The following is a 22,184-nucleotide window of genomic DNA, read 5'->3' as shown; positions in this document are numbered from 1 at the left end:
CCTCATCGACCCTCCTCGTTACCTCCTCATACGAGTCAATCAACTTAGTCAGACACGACATTCCCTGAACAAATCCATGCTGACTGTCCTTGATTAATCCGTGCCTTTCTAAATGACGATTAATATTGTCCCTCAGAATTGTTTCCAATCATTTGCCCACCACCGAGGTGAGGCTGACTGGCCTGTAATTACTCAGTCTATCCCTTTCTCCCTTTTTAAACAATGGTACACTGTATTTAAAAGAAAGCTGATTTATTTGAGACTGATACAGAATATTAAACTCCAGCCCAGTTATAGGGGTTATTATCAGAAACAAACCCCAACTGTCAGAATGAACATGGTTCAGTCCTGGATGTGATTAACAGCAGAATCCAACCCCTGTGGTAACATGTGAACTCGCTGGTGTGACTGCAGGTTGGATGACTGAGTGAATCCCTTCCCACAAACAGAGCAGGTGAACGGTCTCTCCCCAGTGTGAACTCGCTGGTGAATCAGCAGGTTGTATGACTTAATGAATCCCTTCCCACACTCTGAGCAGGTGAACGGTCTCTCCCCATTGTGAGTGCGTTGGTGTGTCAGCAGTCCGTTTGTGCTTTTAAAGCTCTTCCCACAGTCAGAACATTTAAAAGGTCTCTTATCAGTGTGAACAGGTTGGTGTTCAATGAGACTGGATGAACAAGTGAATCCCTTCCCACACACAGAGCAGGTGAACGGTCTCTCCCCCGTGTGAACTCGCTGGTGAATCAGCAGGGCGGATGACTGAGTGAATCCCTTCCCACACTCTGAGCAGGTGAATGGCCTCTCCCCAGTGTGAACTCGCTGGTGAATCAGCAGGGCGGATGACTGAGTGAATCCCTTCCCACACTCTGCGCAGGTGAACGGCCTCTCCCCAGTGTGAACTCGCTGGTGAATCAGCAGGGCGGATGACCGAGTGAATCCTTTCCCACATGCGGAGCAGGTAAACGGCCTCTCCCCAGTGTGAGTACGTTGGTGTCTCAGTAGAGCATTCCTGCTTTTAAACCTCTTCCCACAGTCAGAACATTTTAAAGGTCTCTTATCACTGTGAACAAGTTGGTGTTCAATGAGACTGGATGAACAAGTGAATCCTTTCCCACACACGGAGCAGGTGAACGGTCTCTCCCCAGTGTGAACTCGCTGGTGCCTCAGCCGGTCGGCTGAATGAGCGAATCCCTTCCCACACTCTGCGCAGGTGAACGGCCTCTCCCCGGTGTGAATTCGCTGGTGTCTCAGCAGGGTGGATGACTGAGTGAATCCCATCCCACACACGGAGCAGATAATTGGTCTCTCCCCAGTGTGAGTACGTTGGTGTCTCAGTAGAGCATTCCTGCTTTTAAACCTCTTCTCACAGTCAGAACATTTAAAATTTCTCTTATCACTGTGAACAAGTTGGTGTGAAATGAGGCTGGATGAACAACTGAATCCTTTCCCACACACGGAGCAGGTGAACGGCCTCTCCCCAGTTTGAAATCGGTGGTGTCTCAGCAGAGTGGATGACTGAGTGAATCCCTTCCCATAGGAGGAGCAGATAAACGGCCTCTCCCCAGTGTGACTGCGTCGATGAGTTTCCAGCTGGGATGGGTAATTGAATCTCTTCCCACAGTCCCCACATTTCCACGGTTTCTCCGTGGTCCGGGTGTCCTTGTGTCTCTCCAGGTTGGACGATCAGTTGAAGCCTCGTCCACACACAGAACACGTGGACGGTTTCTCCCCGCTGGAAATGGTGCGATGTTTTTTCAGGCTGTGTCACTGGGTAAAGCTCTTTCCACAGTCAGTGCACTGGAACACTCTCACTCGGGTGTGTGTGACTCAGTGATTTTCCACTCACAATGAAGTTTGATCTTTTCCCACAGACAGAACAGACAAACATTTCTCCTTCCACATTCAAAGGCCGATGATATTCAGGTCCTGATGAATCGAGTGACTCGGTCAGATTGACTTGAGGTTTGGTTTGATTTTCCCGTCTGTGAATCCTCCCCTTCTAATCCCCTGTAAAAGGAGTTTACAAAAGTCCTCACTGTAAATACAGGATATAAATTCAGAACAGACAATTCTAGTTTCGACAGAATATTCTTCCCGCTCATTCCCCCAGACTGTAAATCGCCGTCCCACACACTCTCCCTCCTCCCTGTGCTGAAATCCAAACCCATCGCACCATCCCCAACATATTTCATTCCATCTGAGTTTTCTCTCCCTCCCTCTGAAGGTGTTGACTCTGACTGGGTTCAGTTCTGCACTCACTGGTTCCCCTCTCTCCCTCCCCGTGAAGTTCTCTCCCCCTCTTCCACAACATCTCCCAATTTTGGTGTTGGGCTCTCCTTGACCCATCTCCATTTTTCCTTCTTATATTCACTGACACATCCCGATTTCTCTATCAAAGAGACGCTCTCTGACCAGTTACCATTCCAACTTCCTTTACAGACGTTCCCTGATCCGTCGTCATTTGGGTCTGGGGGGAGGGGTTTGGGGGATAATGTTCACTGTTTTATATTGGGGTCTGGGGGGGATAATGTTCACTGTTTTATATTGGGGTCTGGGGGGGATAACATTCACTGTTTTATATTGGGGTCTGGGGGGATAATGTTCACTGTTTCATATCGGGGTCTGGGGGGGATAATGTTCACTGTTTAATATTGGGGTCTGGGGGGGATAATGTTCACTGTTTAATATTGGGGTCTGTGGGGCACTCGGTGTTCACTGAAGTCTGCGTCTCCCGCGCCTGCTCAGCTCACACTGTCCAACAATGGGCCTCTCCCACCCCTCAGCTCACACTGTCCAACAATGGGCCTCTCCCACCCCTCAGCTCACACTGTCCAACAATGGGCCTCTCCCACCCCTCAGCTCACACTGTCCAACAATGGGCCTCTCCCACCCCTCAGCTCACACTGTCCAACAATGGGCCTCTCCCACCCCTCAGCTCACACTGTCCAACAATGGGCCTCTCCCACCTCTCTCTGAGTGGCTTTAAACAGATGGAACCCTGTGGGGTGGAGCAAACATTTCAACATTTGTTCGTGAAATGGGTGAATTCAGGACAGACAGCAGGGATTATTTGAGGAATAACACAGTGTGGTGATAAAAGGAATTCAGTGGGTGTTGTGCAGATGGATTGTCTAAAGGTGTTTGAGAAGGTGCCGCACAGGAGGCTTGTTGATAAAATTAAGGTTCACGGAATTGAAGGGAGTCGGCCAGCGTGGACAGGAAGTTAGGGAAAGGACAGAAAACAGAGAGTCGTGGATAATGGATATTGTTCAGACTGGAGGGATGTAAACAGTGGTGTCCCCCAGGGTCAGTGTTGGGACCATTGCTCTTCTCAATACAGGGAAATGAACTGGGCTCGGGTATATGGGGCACAAGATGAAAATCTCCAGATAATTCAAATGCCACCAAGATAGGGAGTGTGGGGAACTGTGAAGAGGACTGGAAGTGACTTCAGTGTCACGGACACTGGATAATAAATTGGACAGATAGATGGCAGATGAAATTTAATGCAGAGAAATGTGAAGTGATAGATTTTGGGAAGAAGAATAGGGAGAGGAAAAGTGAGAGGCTCCGTTGATGAAGCTGTTCAGAAACTATATCCCAGATTTTAATAAATAGGGGTGAATAGTGTTAATCATTGGTTATTGATTGCTGCACACTGTCCCAAACACTCCCAGGGCAGGTACTGCACGGATTAGATACAGAGTAAAACTCCATCTGCACTGTCCCAAACACTCCCAGGGCAGGGACAGCACAGGTTAGATCCAAGTAAAGCTCCCTTGACACTGTCCCATCAAACACTCCCAGGGCAGACACAGCACAGGTTAGATACAGGGTAAAGCTCCCTCTACACTGTCCCATCAAACATTCCCGGGGCAGGTACAGCATGGGTTAGATAAAGGGTAAAGCTCCCTCTACAATGTCCCATCAAACACTCCCGCGGCAGTTAAAGCATTGGTCAGATACCGAGTAAAGCTCCCTCCACACTGTCCCATCAAACACTCCCAGGGCAGGTACAGCACGGGTTAGATAGAGAGGAAAGCTCCCTCCACACTATCCCATCAAACACTCCCAGGGCAGGGACTGCACGGGTTATGTGCAGAGTAAAGCTCCCTCTACACTGTCCCATCAAACACTCCCAGGGCAGGTGCAGCACGGGTTAGATACAGAGTAAAGCTCCCTCCACACTATCCCATCAAACACTCCCAGGGCAGGGACTGCACGGGTTATGTGCAGAGTAAAGCTCCCTCTGCACTGTCCCATCAAACACTCCCGGGGCAGTTACAGCACGGGTGAGATACAGAGCAAAGCTCACTCCACACTGTCCCATCAAACAGTCCCGGGAAGGTACAGCACGGGTTAGTTGCAGAGTCAAGGTCCCTCTGCAGTGTCCTAAACACTCCCGGGGCAGGAACAGCACAGTTTAGATACAGGGTAAAGCTCCCTCGACACTGTCCCATCAAACACTCCCGGGGCAGATACAGCACGGGTGAGATGGAGTGTAAAGTTCCCTCTGCACTGTCCCATCAAACACTCCCAGGGCAGGTACAATAAGGTGAGATAGAGTGTAAAGTTCCCTCTCCACTGTTCCATCAAACACTCCCAGGGCTGCGACAGCACGGAATAGATACCGAGTAAAGCACCCTCTGCACTGTCCCACCAAACACTCCCAGGGCAGGTACAGCACGGGTTAGATACAGAGTAAAGCTCCCTCTGCACTGTCCCACCAAACACTCCCAGGGCAGGGACAGCACGGGTTACATACCGAATAAAGCTCCCTCGACACTGTCCCATCAAACACTCCCAGGGCAGGGACAGCACGGGTTAGATACAGAGTAAAGCTCCCTCCACACTGTCCCATCAAACACTCCCAGGGCAGGGACTGCACGGGTGAGATACAGAGTAAAGCTCACTCCACACTGTCCCATCAAACAGTCCCGGGGCATGTACAGCACGGGTTAGATACAGAGGAAAGCTCCCTCGACAATGTGCCGTCTCACACTGCCAGGACAGGTGCAGCACGGGGTAGATGCAGAGCAAAGCACCCTCCACATTGTCCAAAACACTCCCAGGGCAGGTGCAGCACGGGTTAGATCCCGAGTAAAGCTCCCTCTGCACTGTCCCATCAAACACTCCCAACGCAGGTACAGCACGGGTTAGATGCAGAATAAAGTTCCCTCTGCACTTTCCCATCAAACACTCCCAGTGCTGCGACAGCACGGAATAGATACCGAGTAAAGCTCCCTCTACATTGTCCCACCAAACACTCCCAGGGCAGGTACAGCACGGGTTAGATACCGAATAAAGCTCCCTCCACACTGTCCCGTCTCAAAATCCCAGAACAGGTACAGCACGGGTTAGATACAGGGTAAAGCTCACTCCACACTGTCCCATCAAACACTCCCAGGGCAGGTACAGCACGGGTTCGATACAGAGTAAAGCTCCCTCTACACTGTCCCATCAAACACTCCCAGGGCAGGTACAGCACGGGTTAGATACAGAGTAAAGCTCCCTCGACACTGTCCCATCAAACACTCCCGGGGCAGGTACAGCACGGGTTAGATACAGAGTAAAGCTCCCTCGACACTGTCCCATCAAACACTCCCAGGGCAGGGACTGCACGGGTGAGATAGAGTAAAGCTCCCTCTACACTGTCCCATCAAACACTCCCGGGGCAGGTACAGCACGGGTTAGATACAGAGTAAAGCTCCCTCGACACTGTCCCATCAAACACTCCCGGGGCAGGTACAGCACGGGTTTGATACAGAGTAAAGCTCCCTCTACACTGTCCCATCAAACACTCCCAGGGCAGGTACAGCACGGGTTAGATACAGAGTAAAGCTCCCTCTACACTGTCCCATCAAACACTCCCGGGGCAGGTACAGCACGGGTTAGATACAGAGTAAAGCTCCCTCTGCACTGTCCCATCAAACACTCCCAGGGCAGGGACAGCACGGGTTAGATACAGAGTAAAGCTCCCTCTACACTGTCCCATCAAACACTCCCAGGGCAAGTACAGCACGGGTTAGATACAGAGTAAAGCTCCCTCTACACTGTCCCATCAAACACTCCCGGGGCAGGTACAGCACGGGTTAGATACAGAGTAAAGCTCCCTCTGCACTGTCCCATCAAACACTCCCAGGGCAGGGACAGCACGGGTTAGATACAGAGTAAAGCTCCCTCTACACTGTCCCATCAAACACTCCCAGGGCAGGGACTGCACGGGTTAGATACAGAGTAAAGCTCCCTCTGCACTGTCCCATCAAACACTCCCGGGGCAGGTACAGCACGGGTTAGATACAGAGTAAAGCTCCCTCTGCACTGTCCCATCAAACACTCCCGGGGCAGGTACAGCACGGGTTAGATACAGAGTAAAGCTCCCTCTGCACTGTCCCATCAAACACTCCCGGGGCAGGTACAGCACGGGTTAGATACAGAGTAAAGCTCCCTCTGCACTGTCCCATCAAACACTCCCGGGGCAGGGACAGCACGGGTTAGATACAGAGTAAAGCTCCCTCTACACTGTCCCATCAAACACTCCCAGGGCAGGGACAGCACGGGTTAGATACAGAGTAAAGCTCCCTCTACACTGTCCCATCAAACACTCCCGGGGCAGGTACAGCACGGGTTAGATACAGAGTAAAGCTCCCTCTACACTGTCCCATCAAACACTCCCAGGGCAGGTACAGCACGGGTTAGATACAGAGTAAAGCTCTCTCTACACTGTCCCATCAAACACTCCCAGGGCAGGTACAGCACGGGTTAGATACAGAGTAAAGCTCCCTCTACACTGTCCCATCAAACACTCCCAGGGCAGGTACAGGGTTAGATACAGAGTAAAGCTCCCTCTGCACTGTCCCATCAAACACTCCCAGGGCAGGTACAGGGTTAGATACAGAGTAAAGCTCCCTCTGCACTGTCCCATCAAACACTCCCGGGGCAGGTACAGCATGGGTTAGATACAGAGTAAAGCTCCCTCTACACTGTCCCATCAAACACTCCCGGGGCAGGTACAGCACGGGTTAGATACAGAGTAAAGCTCCCTCTGCACTGTCCCATCAAACACTCCCAGGGCAGGTACAGCACGGGTTGAGATTCTGAGTGAAATATCCTGAAGCCCCGCCCACTCTGTACCTGTACCAAGGTGGCCGCGCATGCGCCGTGACGCTCCCTCATCCTGTACAAAGATGGCCACGCATGCGCAGTGACGCTCCCTCCTCCTGTACTAAGATGGCGGCCGGTTCCCCCGGTAACCCGGGCCTATCTCCGGGGAGAAGTCCCGCAGTTGCCGTCCGGCTGCTCACACTCGGGACCAGAGGATCTGACTCGGGTCCTGCGGCCCCGCTCCATGTTTATAAGCCGTGGGACGCGGCCTCCGCCCGGTTTCTCAGTGTCCTGTCCCCGACCCCCCGCCTACCTGCTCCCGACCCTCCGACTCCGTCTGGCGACCGCGCGGACCCATTCCCGCGCCTGCGCGCTGGGCTCCTGGAGACGTCAGAGCCGAGGCCCCGCCCTCACCCACTGGCCCCGCCCCCTCATGGAGCTGCTCCCTCGCGCGAGGCCCCGCTGGTTTTGGGCGGAATGAGACCGCGCGCTGTTCCTCCTCCCACTGCCTGTGGGAATGGGGCAGATATTTAAAGGGACAGGCACTCCCCTTTGTTTATAGTTAAAGGGACAGTCCCGTTTATCTTTGAATGTCAGGGGATTTCATTAACGGAGCTCCTATTAACAATCGGTCCGTTCTGTAATTAGTGCAGAGATTAGGAACATTTAATCATTATGAACAGGAGGAGGCCATTCAGCCCCTCCAACCTGTTCCGCCATTTAATTGTATCATATCTGATCTGTATCTTAACTCCATCCACCCGCCTTGGTACCATAACCTTTAATACCCTCGCCTATCAAAAATCTATCAATCTCAGATCTGAAATTTTCACTTGACCCCCAGCCTCGACTGCTCTCAGGGAGAGAGTTCCAGATTTCCACTGCCCTTTGTGCGAAGAAGTGATTCCTGACATCGCCCCTGAATGGCCTCGCTCTAATTTTAAGGTTATGCCCCCTTGTTCTGGACTCCCCCACCAGAGGAAGTAGTTTCTCTCTATCTGCCCTATCAAATCCTTCAATCACCTCGATCAGATCACCCCTTAATCTTCCAAGCTCCACTCAAAACAAGCCCAGTCTATGCAATCTGTCAGTATCACTCTGGTGAATCTGTGCTGCACCCCTTCCAAGGCCAGTATATCCTCCCTGAGGTGCAGTGCCCAGAACTGAAGGCAGTCTCCAGATGGGGTTTAACCAGAGCTCTGTACAACTGTAACATCACTTCCACCCCTTTATATTCCAGCCCCCTTGAGATGAAGGCCAACATTCCTTTCGCCGTTAAAATTATTTTTTGTAACTGTCCACTAGCTTTTAGTGATTTCTGTACTTGGACCCCGAAATCTCTCTGCTCCTCCACAGTTTCTCGCTGCTTGCCGTTTGGTAAATACTCTGATCTCTGTCTTTGGTTCAAAGTGGGTGAATTCACATTTCCCCACATTCAACTCCACCTGCCACCGTTTTGCCCACTCACTGAATCTATTATTGCCCCCTTGCAACTTTCTGCTCCCATCTCCACTATTTACTGTGCCTCTTTACTCAATCTCATCAGCAAACTTGGATACATGGCTCTCCATTACTTCATCACAGTCATTTTACTAACAAATGTTGAACAGTTTGCTCGACACCACAGGGTTTCATCTGTTTAAAGCCACAACTGAAAGGTCCAGTTTGCTTCTGGACTTTTATCTTCAGATAAATCAAGTTTCAAAAATGAGGCAGAGTTCCAGAGAAGGAGTGAGATCCGGGCTCAGACCCTCCGCCGCAAGTCCCGCCCCTCACACACTCCGATTGGTTGGAGGACCAACCGCCCGCTCGGTCCTCCAGTCTCTCTCCACTCTTCCTATTGGTCGGCAGCGCATTTGCTCAGGGTTGACGCTGGGATTGAAGGTCCTGAGCTGCAATTGGAAAATAAACATCAATCCAGCCCGTCAGTTCCAATGTGTAATGTGACTAAATTAGTAACAGTTTTGGGGAAAAATACATTTCCCAAAGTTTTCTCGAGGCCAGGCGGTGCGCGCCTGCGCTGTGAGTGTTTCTGACGGTTTAATGGCGGTCTCCATTACCCAGCGTGCCCCGGGCTCTCGGGTTTAGGTGTATTTTTATTTTATTTTATTTCCGCTCCGCCCTCCGCTGCTCCAAAAGCGCTTTTCCCCGCCCCCAATCTCAGTCCCATCAGAGAAACTGAGGGTCGGGTCGGAGCTCCAATGGCGGCGGTCCGTCCCCAGACTGCACCGCGCGCCGGAATGTCCCCTATCGATCTGAGAGGAGCGCAGTGCGCCGGCACAGGAGAGGCTGATTGTTGGTCAGTGTGAGCTGAGCATGCGCGGCCCGAAGGGTCTGAGGCAGAGAGCGCGGTTCGAGCAGGTCAGAGGAGGTGTGGAGAGAGCGGGTTAATAAAGGGCGGGGATCACAGGGCCCAGAAACACCGAGTGTAGGGCCCAGGACCCGAGAGAAAACAGGCGGCATTATCCCCCCTCCACTACCCGCCGCTTCCCGGGATCGGGCCCGACCCAATCTCCGCTCGAACTGAACCCGCAGAGTCAACAACAACTTGCATTTCTATCGCGCCTTTAACGGAGCAAAATGGGTCAAGAGGGTTCACAGGAGCGGGAAGAGAGGAATGAGGAGAGATTAGGACAGGGCACCGAAAGCTGGGTCAAAGAGGGAGGATTGAAGGAGGAGAGAGAGGGGGAGAGGTTCAGGGAGGGAATTCCAGAGCTTGGGGCTCAGACAGCTGAAGGCACGGCCCCCAATGGTGGGGCGAAGGGAATGGGGCAGGAGCAAGAGGCCGGAATTGGAGGATAGCGGAGATCTGGGAGGGTCGGAGGGCTGGAGGCGGTTACAGAGATAGGGGAGGGACGAGGGCTGGAGGAGGTTGCAGAGATAGGGGAGGGTCGGAGGGCGGGAGGAGGTTACAGAGACAGGGGAGGGTCGGAGGAGGTTACAGAGATAGGGGAGGGTCGGAGGGACATGGAGGAGGTTACAGAGATAGGGGAGGGTCGGAGGAGGTTACAGAGATAGGGGAGGGTCGGAGGGACATGGAGGAGGTTACAGAGATAGGGGAGGGTCGGAGGAGGTTACAGAGATAGGGGAGGGTCGGAGGGACATGGAGGAGGTTACAGAGATAGGGGAGGGCTGGAGGAGGTTACAGAGATAGGGGAGGGGCGGAGGGCTGGAGAAGGTTACAGAGATCGGGGAGGGGCGAGGGCCATGGAGGTGGTGACAGAGATAGGGGAGGGTCGGAGGGCTGGAGAAGGTTACAGAGATAGGGGAGGGGCGAGGGCCATGGAGGAGGTTACAGAGATTGGGAGGGGCGAGGGCCATGGATGGATTTGGACACAAGGATGAGGAATTTAAATATGAGGCGTTGCTGGACCTGGAGTCACTGTAGGTCAGTGAGCACAAGGGTGATGGGTGAATGGGACTTGGTGCGAGTTAGGATATGGGAAGGACAGTCAGCACCTTCAGGGGAGGAGAGAGAGGGGAACCAGTGAGTGTGGAACTGAACCCAGCAGAGCAGAGGAAAAAATGTAGGAGATGGTGCAATGGGTTCAGATTTCAGCACAGGGAGGAGGGAGAGTGTGTGGGACGGGGATTTACAGCTTTTGAGGCTCAAAAGATGAAAAAATGATCCAGAAAAACTAGAATTGTCTGTTCTGAATTTCTATCCTGTATTTACAGTGATGACTTTTGTAAACTCCTTTTACAGGGGATTAGAAGGGGAGGATTCACAGACGGGAAACTCAAACCAAACATCACGTCAAGATCTGACAGAGTCACTCGATTCATCAGGACCTGAATATCATCGGCCTTTGAATGTGGAAGGAGAAATGTTTGTCTGTTGTGTTTGTCGGAAAAAATTTCAAACATCAGTGTGAGTGGAAAATCACCGAGACTCTCAGACCCGAGTGAGAGTGTTCCAGTGCACTGAGTGTGGAAAGAGCTTTCACCAGTTACACAGTCTGAAAAAACATCACACCGTTCACAGCGGGGAGAAACCGTCCACGTGTTCTGTGTGGACGAGGCTTCAACTGATCGTCCAACCTGGAGAGACACAAGGACACCCGGACCACGGAGAAACCGTGGAAATGTGGGGACTGTGGGAAGGGATTCAATTACCCATCCCAGCTGGAAACTCATCGACGCAGTCACACTGGGGAGAGGCCGTTCACCTGCTCCGTGTGTGGGAAGGGATTCAATTACCCGTCCCAGCTGGAAACTCATCACCACAGTCACACTGGGGAGAGGCCGTTCACTTGCTCTCTGTGTGGGAAGGGATTCACTCAGTCATCCGCCCTCCGAACACACCAGCTTATTCACACTGCGGAGAGACCTTTTAAATGCTCTGACTGTGGGAACAGGTTTAAAAGCTCGGAGGGACTGATTAGACACCAGCGAATTCACACTGACGAGAGACCGTTCAGTTGCTCTCACTGCGGGAAGAGGTTCAGGCAGTCATCCACTCTCATTGCCCACCAGCGTGCTCACACTGGGGAGAGACCGTTCACCTGCTCCATGTGTGGAAAGGGATTCATTCAGTCACAGCACCTACTGACACACCAACTTGTTCACACTGATAAGAGACCTTTTAAATGTTCTGACTGTGGGAAGAGCTTTAAGAGCAAATGGGAACTGCTGACACATCATCGACGCACACACACTGAGAGGCCGTTCCCCTGCTCCGTATGTGGGAAGGGATTCACTCGTTCATCCCACCTTCTGACACACCAGCGAGTTCACACTGGGGAGAGGCCGTTCACCTGCTCCGTGTGTGGGAAGGGATTCACTCATTCATCCAACCTGCGGAGACACCAGCGAGTTCACCTGTGACTTCCGGGGTTGGATTCTGCTGTTATTGCTGCTGTTAATCACATCCAGGACTGAACCATGTTCATTCTGACAGTTGGGGTTTGTTTCTGATGTTAATAACCCCGATAACTGGGCTGGAGTTTAATATCCTGGATACATGTTAAATGAGGCAGAAGATCAGCCATGATCTTATTGAATGGTGGAGCAGGCTCGAGGGGCCGTATGGACTACTCCTGCTCCTATTTCTTATGTTCTTATGTTAACTGCTGGTTCAACACTATAGCAGTGATTTGCTGTCCAGTTAAAGAAGGACCTGCAGTGTGTTTCCAAGAGTTCCCTGTTTTATTGATACATTTATCCAGTGCCGTTAACGTAGTAAAACGTCCCAAGGCCCTTCACAGGAGCGATTAACAAACAAAATTTGACACTGAACCACATAAGGAGATATTAGGACAGGTGAGCAAAAGCTTGGTCAAAGAGGTAGGTTTTAAGGAGGGTGGACTCGATTCAGCGATGAGTAATGAGCCAGACTTAGTTAATAATCTAACAGTAAGGGAACATTTATACATGAGCCCACACAGTGAGTGACAGCAGGATTATCCACTGTGGTGGGCATCACGGTCGAGTCCAGTCCTGCCCTCAAGTGACATCCATAAATTTCCCAGTTGAGGTCACTGGATCTCCATCGAGAGCAGGGTTACTCTTATTTAGCCCAGTGGTACTGAGGCCAATTCCAGCCCCTGAACTGCTGCCTTGGCTGAGATCAAGGATTGGACTTGTGATCTTCCTGGTCAGTGGTGCAGAGGGTTTTAAACTGGGCCGGGGGTTAGAACAGAATATTTTGAAACAAATGTCATTCCACCTTTGAACAAAACCATCGACACACAGTAGAAAAATCAGAAGTCTTTCAAAATGAAACAAGTGAGTCAAATGGATCTTCAAAAATTGTGAGAGATTTTAGAAAGGCTGAACTCACTAAAATAGACAGGTTTCCATTCACTGCACTGAATACAGAAGGGAGCGACTGTTAATAGGGACCCTGATAGTGAAGGATGAAGCAGTGTCTGTCCCTTTATCATAGAATCATTGAATGATAAAGCACAGAAGGAGGCCATAAGGCCCATCATGCCTGTGACAGCTTTAAGAAAGAGCTATCCAATTGGTCCCATGCTCATGCCCTTTATCCTGCAAATTTATCCTTTTCAAGTATTTATCCAATTCCCTTTTGAAAATTAGAATTGACTCTGATTCCCCCATGCTTTCATGCAGTGTCCATCTCGGGTGTTTTTTGAAGAAGTTGCTGGGTCAGTGGATGAGGATAATCAGGTTCACATTGTCTATCTCAGGGGTGTTTTTTGAAGAAGTTGCTGGGTCAGTGGATGAGGATAATCCGGTTCACATTGTCTGTCTCAGGGGTGTTTTTTGAAGAAGTTGCTGGGTCAGTGGATGAGGATAATCCGGTTCACATTGTCTATCTCGGGTGTTTTTTGAAGAAGTTGCTGGGTCAGTGGATGAGGATAATCCGGTTCACATTGTCTGTCTAAGGGGTGTTTTTTGAAGAAGTTGCTGGGTCAGTGGATGAGGATAATCCGGTTCACATTGTCTATCTCAGGGGGTTCAAACTCATTTTCGATGGTGGGCCTGATCCGATATCCTGACACTTGGCCTGGGCCACATTCAGCAAAACTTATTAAACTAGAAATAGATCAAGATGAACGATATCGGTCCTCACAGCACACAGAAAAAATGAGGCCTCGCAGTTTCTCTGAGAATGACAGGCCTGAACTCGAGTTGGAAAACACAGTTGGAAAACATTGATCAATTGAACCAGACTGGGCGGGGCCTGAGGTGCGAGTTGGTGAAGGAAAAGTGGCGACCGGTGAACTTCGCTCCCTGTCTGAGGGCCCGGGCACTCGGGTTTCTGTATAATTTATTGATTGATTTTCTTTAATGTTTATTGTCCCTCCGGCCCCAATCTCGATACGATGACGAAATTTCTGTTCACCGATTCGGACCTTCAATGGCGGAGAGTTTACCCAGAATCCGCGGCGGCCCAGAAAGTGCCCTATCAGTGACTATAGGAGCCCAGTGCGCAGGCGCGGGACTGGTCTGTGCTCTGAGCATGCGCGGTGCGAGTGGTGGCGACGGACTGAGGGAACAGGCGGGTCGGGATCCGGTCGGAGACGGTGGGCGCGGGGGAGGAATTGGACCCATGGGTGGGCAGGGAAGCTTCATAAACACCCGGTGCAGGCCTCAGGCCCCGAATAAGAGCCCACAGGCCCCGTGTTTACACCGCGGTGACAGGCCCGACCGGCGGCCGCCCGGGTGAGCGGGGAACTGGCCGCCATCTTGGTCAGAGAAGTAAGGGATCACGGCGCGTGCGCGGCCATCTTTGTTCACGAGCGGGCGGGGCTTCAGGGTCCCGGTGACAAAGTGGGCGGGGCTTCAGGGTCCCAGTGACAAAGTGGGCGGGGCTTCAGGGTCCCAGTGACCAGCAACAAAGGGTGGGCGGGGCTTCAGGGTCCCAGTGATGAGGAACAAAGAGTGGGCGTGGCTTCAGGGTCCCAGTGATGAGGAACAAAGAGTGGGCGGGGTTTCAGGGTCCCAGTGACCAGCAACAAAGGGTGGGCGGGGCTTCAGGGTCCCAGTGACTGGGAACAAAGAGTGGGCGGGGCTTCAGGGTCCCCGTGAGTGGGGACAACGAGTGGGCGGGGCTTCAGGGTTACTGTGACCGGGAACAAAGAGTGGGCGGGGCTTCAGGGTCCCTGTGACAGGGAACAAAGAGTGGGCGGGGCTTCAGCGTCCCTGTGACAGGGAACAAAGAGTGGGCGGGGCTTCAGGGTCCCTGTGACAGGGAACAAAGAGTGGGCGGGGCTTCAGGGTCCCAGTCAGTGGGGACAAAGAGTGGGCGGGGCTTCAGGGTCCCAGTGACCGGGAACAAAGAGTGGGCGGGGCTTCAGGGTCCCTGTGACGGTGAACAAAGAGTGGGCGGGGCTTCAGGGTCCCTGTGACCAGGAACAAAGAGTGGGCGGGGCTTCAGGGTCCCAGTCAGTGGGGACAAAGAGTGGGCGGGGCTTCAGGGTCCCAGTGACTGTGAACAAAGAGTGGGCGGGGCTTCAGGGTCCCAGTGACTGTGAACAAAGAGTGGGCGGGGCTTCAGGGTCCCAGTGACTGTGAACAAAGAGTGGGCGGGGCTTCAGGGTCCCAGTGACTGTGAACAAAGAGTGGGCGGGGCTTCAGGGTCCCTGTGACGGTGAACAAAGAGTGGGCGGGGCTTCAGGGTCCCTGTGATGGTGAACAAAGAGTGGGCGGGGCTTCAGGGTCCTAGTGACCAGGAACAAAGAGTGGGCGGGGCTTCAGGGTCCCAGTGACTGGGAACAAAGAGTGGGCGGGGCTTCAGGGTCCCAGTGACTGGGAACAAGGAGTGGGCGGGGCTTCAGGGTCCCTGTGACCGGGAACAAAGAGTGGGCGGGGCTTCAGGGTCCCTGTGACCGGGAACAAAGAGTGGGCGGGGCTTCAGGGTCCCAGTGACTGTGAACAATGAGTGGGCGGGGCTTCAGGGTCCCTGTGACGGTGAACAAAGAGTGGGCGGGGCTTCAGGGTCCCAGTGACTGTGAACAAAGAGTGGGCGGGGCTTCAGGGTCCCAGTGACTGGGAACAAGGAGTGGGCGGGGCTTCAGGGTCCCAGTGACTGGGAACAAGGAGTGGGCGGGGCTTCAGGGTCCCAGTGACTGTGAACAAAGAGTGGGCGGGGCTTCAGGGTCCCAGTGACTGGGAACAAGGAGTGGGCGGGGCTTCAGGGTCCCAGTGACTGTGAACAAAGAGTGGGCGGGGCTTCAGGGTCCCAGTGACTGGGAACAAGGAGTGGGCGGGGCTTCAGGGTCCCAGTGACTGGGAACAAGGAGTGGGCGGGGCTTCAGGGTCCCAGTGACTGGGAACAAAGAGTGGGCGGGGCTTCAGGGTCCCAGTGACTGGGAACAAAGAGTGGGCGGGGCTTCAGGGTCCCAGTGACTGGGAACAAGGAGTGGGCGGGGCTTCAGGGTCCCAGTGACTGGGAACAAGGAGTGGGCGGGGCTTCAGGGTCCCAGTGACTGTGAACAAAGAGTGGGCGGGGCTTCAGGGTCCCAGTGACTGGGAACAAGGAGTGGGCGGGGCTTCAGGGTCCCAGTGACTGGGAACAAGGAGTGGGCGGGGCTTCAGGGTCCCAGTGACTGGGAACAAAGAGTGGGCGGGGCTTCAGGGTCCCAGTGACTGGGAACAAGGAGTGGGCGGGGCTTCAGGGTCCCAGTGACTGTGAACAAAGAGTGGGCGGGGCTTCAGGGTCCCAGTGACTGGGAACAAGGAGTGGGCGGGGCTTCAGGGTCCCAGTGACTGTGAACAAAGAGTGGGCGGGGCTTCAGGGTCCCAGTGACTGGGAACAAGGAGTGGGCGGGGCTTCAGGGTCCCAGTGACTGGGAACAAGGAGTGGGCGGGGCTTCAGGGTCCCAGTGACTGGGAACAAAGAGTGGGCGGGGCTTCAGGGTCCCAGTGACTGGGAACAAAGAGTGGGCGGGGCTTCAGGGTCCCAGTGACTGGGAACAAGGAGTGGGCGGGGCTTCAGGGTCCCAGTGACTAGGAACAAAGAGTGGGCGGGGCTTCAGGTTCCCTGTGATGGTGAACAAAGAGTGGGCGGGGCTTCAGGGTCCCTGTGACGGTGAACAAAGAGTGGGCGGGGCTTCAGGGTCCCTGTGACGGTGAACAAAGAGTGGGCGGGGCTTCAGGGTCCCTGTGACGGTGAACAAAGAGTGGGCGGGGCTTCAGGGTCCCAGTGACTGTGAACAAAGAGTGGGCGGGGCTTCAGGGTCCCTGTGACTGTGAACAAAGAGTGGGCGGGGCTTCAGGGTCCCAGTGACTGTGAACAAAGAGTGGGCGGGGCTTCAGGGTCCCTGTGACTGGGAACAAAGAGTGGGCGGGGCTTCAGGGTCCCAGTGACCGGGAACAAAGAGTGGGCGGGGCTTCAGGGTCCCTGTGACTGGGAACAAAGAGTGGGCGGGGCTTCAGGGTCCCTGTGACTGGGAACAAAGAGTGGGCGGGGCTTCAGGGTCCCAGTGACTGTGAACAAAGAGTGGGCGGGGCTTCAGGGTCCCTGTGACTGGGAACAAAGAGTGGGCGGGGCTTCAGGGTCCCTGTGACTGTGAACAAAGAGTGGGCGGGGCTTCAGGGTCCCAGTGACTGTGAACAAAGAGTGGGCGGGGCTTCAGGGTCCCAGTGACTGTGAACAAAGAGTGGGCGGGGCTTCAGGGTCCCAGTGACTGGGAACAAAGAGTGGGCGGGGCTTCAGGGTCCCAGTGACTGGGAACAAAGAGTGGGCGGGGCTTCAGGGTCCCAGTGACGGGGAACAAAGAGTGGGCGGGGCTTCAGGGTCCCAGTGACTGGGAACAAAGAGTGGGCGGGGCTTCAGGGTCCCAGTGACCGGGAACAAAGAGTGGGCGGGGCTTCAGGGTCCCAGTGCCTGGGAACAAAGAGTGGGCGGGGCTTCAGGGTCCCAGTGACTGGGAACAAAGAGTGGGCGGGGCTTCAGGGTCCCAGTGACGGGGAACAAAGAGTGGGCGGGGCTTCAGGATCCCAGTGACCGGGAACAAAGAGTGGGCGGGGCTTCAGGGTCCCAGTGACTGGGAACAAAGAGTGGGCGGGGCTTCAGGGTCCCAGTGACCGGGAACAAAGAGTGGGCGGGGCTTCAGGGTCCCAGTGACCGGGAACAAAGAGTGGGCGGGGCTTCAGGATCCCAGTGACCGGGAACAAAGAGTGGGCGGGGCTTCAGGGTCCCAGTGACTGGGAACAAAGAGTGGGCGGGGCTTCAGGGTCCCAGTGACCGGGAACAAAGAGTGGGCGGGGCTTCAGGGTCCCAGTGACGGGGAACAAAGAGTGGGCGGGGCTTCAGGGTCCCAGTGACCGGGAACAAAGAGTGGGCGGGGCTTCAGGGTCTCTGTGACTGTGAACAAAGAGTGGGCGGGGCTTCAGGGTCCCTGTGACTGTGAACAAAGAGTGGGCGGGGCTTCAGGGTCTCTGTGACTGTGAACAAAGAGTGGGCGGGGCTTCAGGGTCTCTGTGACTGTGAACAAAGAGTGGGCGGGGCTTCAGGGTCCCTGTGACTGGGAACAAAGAGTGGGCGGGGCTTCAGGGTCCCAGTGACTGGGAACAAAGAGTGGGCGGGGCTTCAGGGTCCCTGTGACGGTGAACAAAGAGTGGGCGGGGCTTCAGGGTCTCTGTGACTGTGAACAAAGAGTGGGCGGGGCTTCAGGGTCCCAGTGACTGTGAACAAAGAGTGGGCGGGGCTTCAGGGTCCCTGTGCCTCATTTATTTTCCTCTCACTCTGCTCCCAGGGGGTGGAGAACTGAACCCGACCAGAGTAGAGGGAGGGAGGAAACTGGGAGTGGAGGGAAGAAATGATGGAGATGGTGCGATGGGTTTGGATTTCAGCACAGGGAGGAGGGAGAGTGTGTGGGACGGGGATTTACAGTCTGGGGGAATGAGCGGGAAGAATGTTCCATAGAAACTAGAATTTTCTGTTCTGAATTTCTGTCCTGTATTTACAGTGAGGACTTTTGTAAACTCCTTTTACAGGGGATTAGAAGGGGAGGATTTGCAGACGGAAACTCAAACCAAACATCACATCAAGATCTGACAGTCCCTCGATTCATCAGGACCTGAATATCATCGACCTTTGAATGTGGAAGGAGAAATGTTTGTCTGTTCTCTCTGTGGGAAAAGATTTCAAACATCAGTGTGAGTGGAAAATCACCGAGACACACACACCCGAGTGAGAGTGTTCCAGTGCACTGAGTGTGGAAAGAGCTTCAACCAGTTTCACAGCCTGAAAAAACATCGCACCATTTACAGCGGGGAGAAACCGTCCACGTGTTCTGTGTGTGGACGAGGATTCAACTGATCGTCCAACCTGGAGAGACACAAGGACACCCGGACCATGGAGAAACCGTGGAAATGTGGGGACTGTGGGAAGGGATTCAAATACCCGTCTGGGCTGGAAACTCATCGACACAGTCACACCGGGGAGAGGCCGTTCACCTGCTCTGTGTGTGGGAAGGGATTCGCTCGTTCATCCCATCTGCTGAGACACCAGCAAGTTCACACCGGGGAGAGGCCGTTCACCTGCTCCGTGTGTGGGAAGGGATTCACTCGTTCATCCAACCTGCTGATTCACCAGCGAGTTCATACTGGGGAGAGGCCGTTCACCTGCTCCGTGTGTGGGAAGGGATTCGCTCATTCATCCCACCTGCTGACACACCAGCGAGTTCACACTGGGGAGAGGCCGTTCACCTGCTCCGTGTGTGGGAAAGGATTCACTCAGTCATCCAGCCTCATTTCACACCAACTTGTTCACACTGATAATAGACCGTTTAAATGTTCTGACTGTGAGAAGAGCTTCAAGGGAACAAGGGATCTGCTGAAACATGAACGAGTTCACACTGTGGAGAGGCCGTTCACCTGCTCCGTGTGTGGGAAGGGATTCACTCAGTCATCCACTTTGCTGACACACCAGCGAGTTCACACTGACGAGAGGCCGTTCACCTGCTCCGTATGTGAGAAGGGATTCACTTGTTCATCCCACCTGCTGACACACCAGCGAGTTCACACTGGGGAGAGGCCGTTTACCTGCTCCGTATGTGAGAAGGGATTCACTTGTTCATCCCACCTGCTGACACACCAGCGAGTTCACACTGGGGAGAGGCCGTTTACCTGCTCCGTATGTGAGAAGGGATTCACTTGTTCATCCCACCTGCTGACACACCAGCGAGTTCACACTGGGGAGAGGCCGTTCACCTGCTCCGTGTGTGGGAAGGGATTCACTCATTCATCCCACCTGTTGAGACACCAGCGAGTTCACCTGTGATGCAGGGGTTGGATTCTGCTGTTAATCACATCCAGGACTGAACCATGTTCTTTCTGACAGTTGGGGTTTGTTTCTGATGTTAATAACCCCGAGAACTGGGCTGGAGTTTAATATTCTGGATATATGCACTCCAGAGGGGCTCTGACCGAGGCTCTGTGGAACTGAAGCATAACTTCCTCCCCTTTGTATTCCAGCCCTCGAGATAAAGGCCAACATTCCATTAGTCTTTGTGATTAATTTTTGTATCTGGGCACTAGCTTTTAGTGATTTGTGTACATGGACACCCAAATCCCTTTGCTCCTCCACAGTTCCCAGTCTCTCACTTTAAGAAAATACTCCAATGTTTCCTTCTTGTATCCAAAGTGGATGATCTCACACTTCCCCACACTGAACTCCATCTGCCACAGTTTTGTCCACTCACAAAATCTGTCCCTTTGTAACTTCCTGCTCCCATCCACACAACTTACTGTGTCTCCTAACTTAGTGTCATCTGGAAACTTGGATATAAAACTCTCTCTTCCTTCATCCAAGTTGTTGATAAATATGGTGAAAAGCTGAGACCCCAGTCCAGATCCCTGGGGAACACCACTTGTCACATCCCACCAATCAAAGAACGTTCCCTTTATCCCCACTCTCTGTCTCCCACCTCCCAACACAAGTCACAAGGTCACTTTCAATTTTGTGCACTTTTATTTTTGCGAATAATCTCTTGTGCTGAACCCTATCAAATGCCTTCTGGAAGTCCACACAGACAATGTCCATCGACACTCCCTGTCCAGCCTGTTAGTGACCTCATAAAATTCATCTAGATTAGTCAGACATGACCCACCCTTCACAAATCCACGCTGACTCTCTTTGATCAGCTCAGGCTTGTTCAAGTGCTCAATCATTCTGTCTCTGGTGATAGATTTCAGTAACTTCCCCACTCCTGACGTTAAACTGACAGATCTGTCGTTTCCTTTTCTCTCTCTTCCTCCTTTCTTAAATATTGGAGTGATATTTTCGTATCCAAGGGCACAATTCCCGAGTCCAGAGAGCTTTGTGAAACTATGACTAATGTTTCTGTAATTTCCCCACCTGTTTCCTTGAATACCCTGAGGGAAAAACCATCAGGTCCTGGAGATTTCATTCTTTCTTTGCAGTTATTTATTTATCTATTTCCAGAGATAATTGATTCATATTTAATATTAAACATTGATTATCAGATGGGTTTAATTTGTATTCTTTTAGTTACTTTTTATTGCTCACTTTAGTATAATTCACCTGTTTCTTTCTTTTATTGAATCAGTTTTTATTAATTTCCTTTTTTATTACTCACTTCTTTCACACAAACCTCAGATTCCCCAGTCTAAGTTCCCTCGGTTAACTCGAGGTTTTCACCCCCACCACTGTAACTGGAAGATCAACTTCAGGTAACTACTGGGGAGATCACATGACTGGGCACCGGGGAGATCATCAGAGATAGGAGCAGGAGTCGGCCATTCGGCCCCTCGAGCTTGCTCCACCATTCAATGAGATCATGGCTGATCTGATTTTTACCTCAACTCCACTTTCCTGCCCTTTCCCCGTATCCTTTGACACCCTCGCTGATCAACAATTTGTCTAACTCAGCCTTGAATGTATTCAATGACTCAGCCTCCACAGCTTTTTGGGGTAAAGAATTCCAAAGAATCACGACCCTCTGGGAGAAGAAATTCCTCCTCATTTCTGTCTCAAACGGGCGACCCCTTATTCTGAGACTATGCCCCCTCGTTTAAGAATCCCCCTGAGGGGTAACATTCTGTCAGCATCGACCCTATCGAGTCCCCTCAGAATCTCCTCTCATTTTTCTAAACTCCAATGAGTATAGACCCAACCTGTTCAATCTTTCCTCATAAGACAACCCTTCCATACCCGGGATCAACCTCATGAACCTTCTCTGAACTGCCTCCAATGCAAGTATGTCCTTCCTTAAATAAGGGCACGAGAACTGTACCAAGTACTCCAGGTATGGTCTCACCAGCACCCTGTACAGTTGTAGCATGACTTCCCTACTTTTATACTCCATCCCCCCAGAAATAAAGGCCCACATTCTGTTTGCATGCTGCACCTGTATGTTGACTTTTTGTGTTTCATGTACGAGGACACCCAGATCCCTCTGTACCGCAGCATTTTGTAGTATTTCTCCATTCAAATAATATTTTGCTTTTTTATTTTTCCTCCCAAAGTGGACGACTTCACATTTTCCCTCATGATATTCCATCTGCCAAAGGATGTTCACACACAGAACACGTGTACAGTTCCTCACCACTGTGATTGGTGATTTTTCCTTCTACATCCTTGACGTGATGTTTGGTTTGAGTTTCCCATCTGTAAATCCTCCCCTTCTAATATCCTGTAAAAG

General features: G+C 52.6%; 1 protein-coding gene and 1 pseudogene across 1 annotated transcript; one reads left to right on the top strand and one right to left on the bottom strand.

Annotated features, from left to right (window-relative positions):
* Positions 1–235: 235 nt before the first annotated feature.
* On the bottom strand, positions 236–7,471 carry LOC137315681 (zinc finger protein 551-like). Its single transcript, XM_067980190.1, has 2 exons — positions 7,418–7,471; positions 236–2,007 (listed from the first exon to the last, which is right to left on the bottom strand). Exon 2 carries the CDS (start codon positions 1,276–1,278, stop codon positions 343–345), a length of 936 nt encoding a protein of 311 aa, XP_067836291.1. The 5' UTR covers positions 1,279–2,007; positions 7,418–7,471; the 3' UTR covers positions 236–342.
* Positions 7,472–11,181: 3,710 nt separating this feature from the next.
* On the top strand, positions 11,182–20,960 carry LOC137315749 (zinc finger protein 850-like; annotated as a pseudogene).
* The last annotated feature ends 1,224 nt before the right edge of the window (positions 20,961–22,184 follow it).

Source organism: Heptranchias perlo, unplaced genomic scaffold (assembly GCF_035084215.1).
Source record: "Heptranchias perlo isolate sHepPer1 unplaced genomic scaffold, sHepPer1.hap1 HAP1_SCAFFOLD_56, whole genome shotgun sequence".
Classification (NCBI taxonomy): Eukaryota; Metazoa; Chordata; class Chondrichthyes; order Hexanchiformes; family Hexanchidae; genus Heptranchias; species Heptranchias perlo.
The sequence above is the reverse complement of the archived record's forward strand: the minus strand, read 5'-3'. Positions and strand labels throughout refer to the sequence as shown.

Coding starts and splice junctions, on each gene's coding strand:
- LOC137315681 (XM_067980190.1), bottom strand. CDS start 1,278: ATGGGATTCACTCAGTCATCCACCCTGCTGAGACACCAGCGAATTCAC.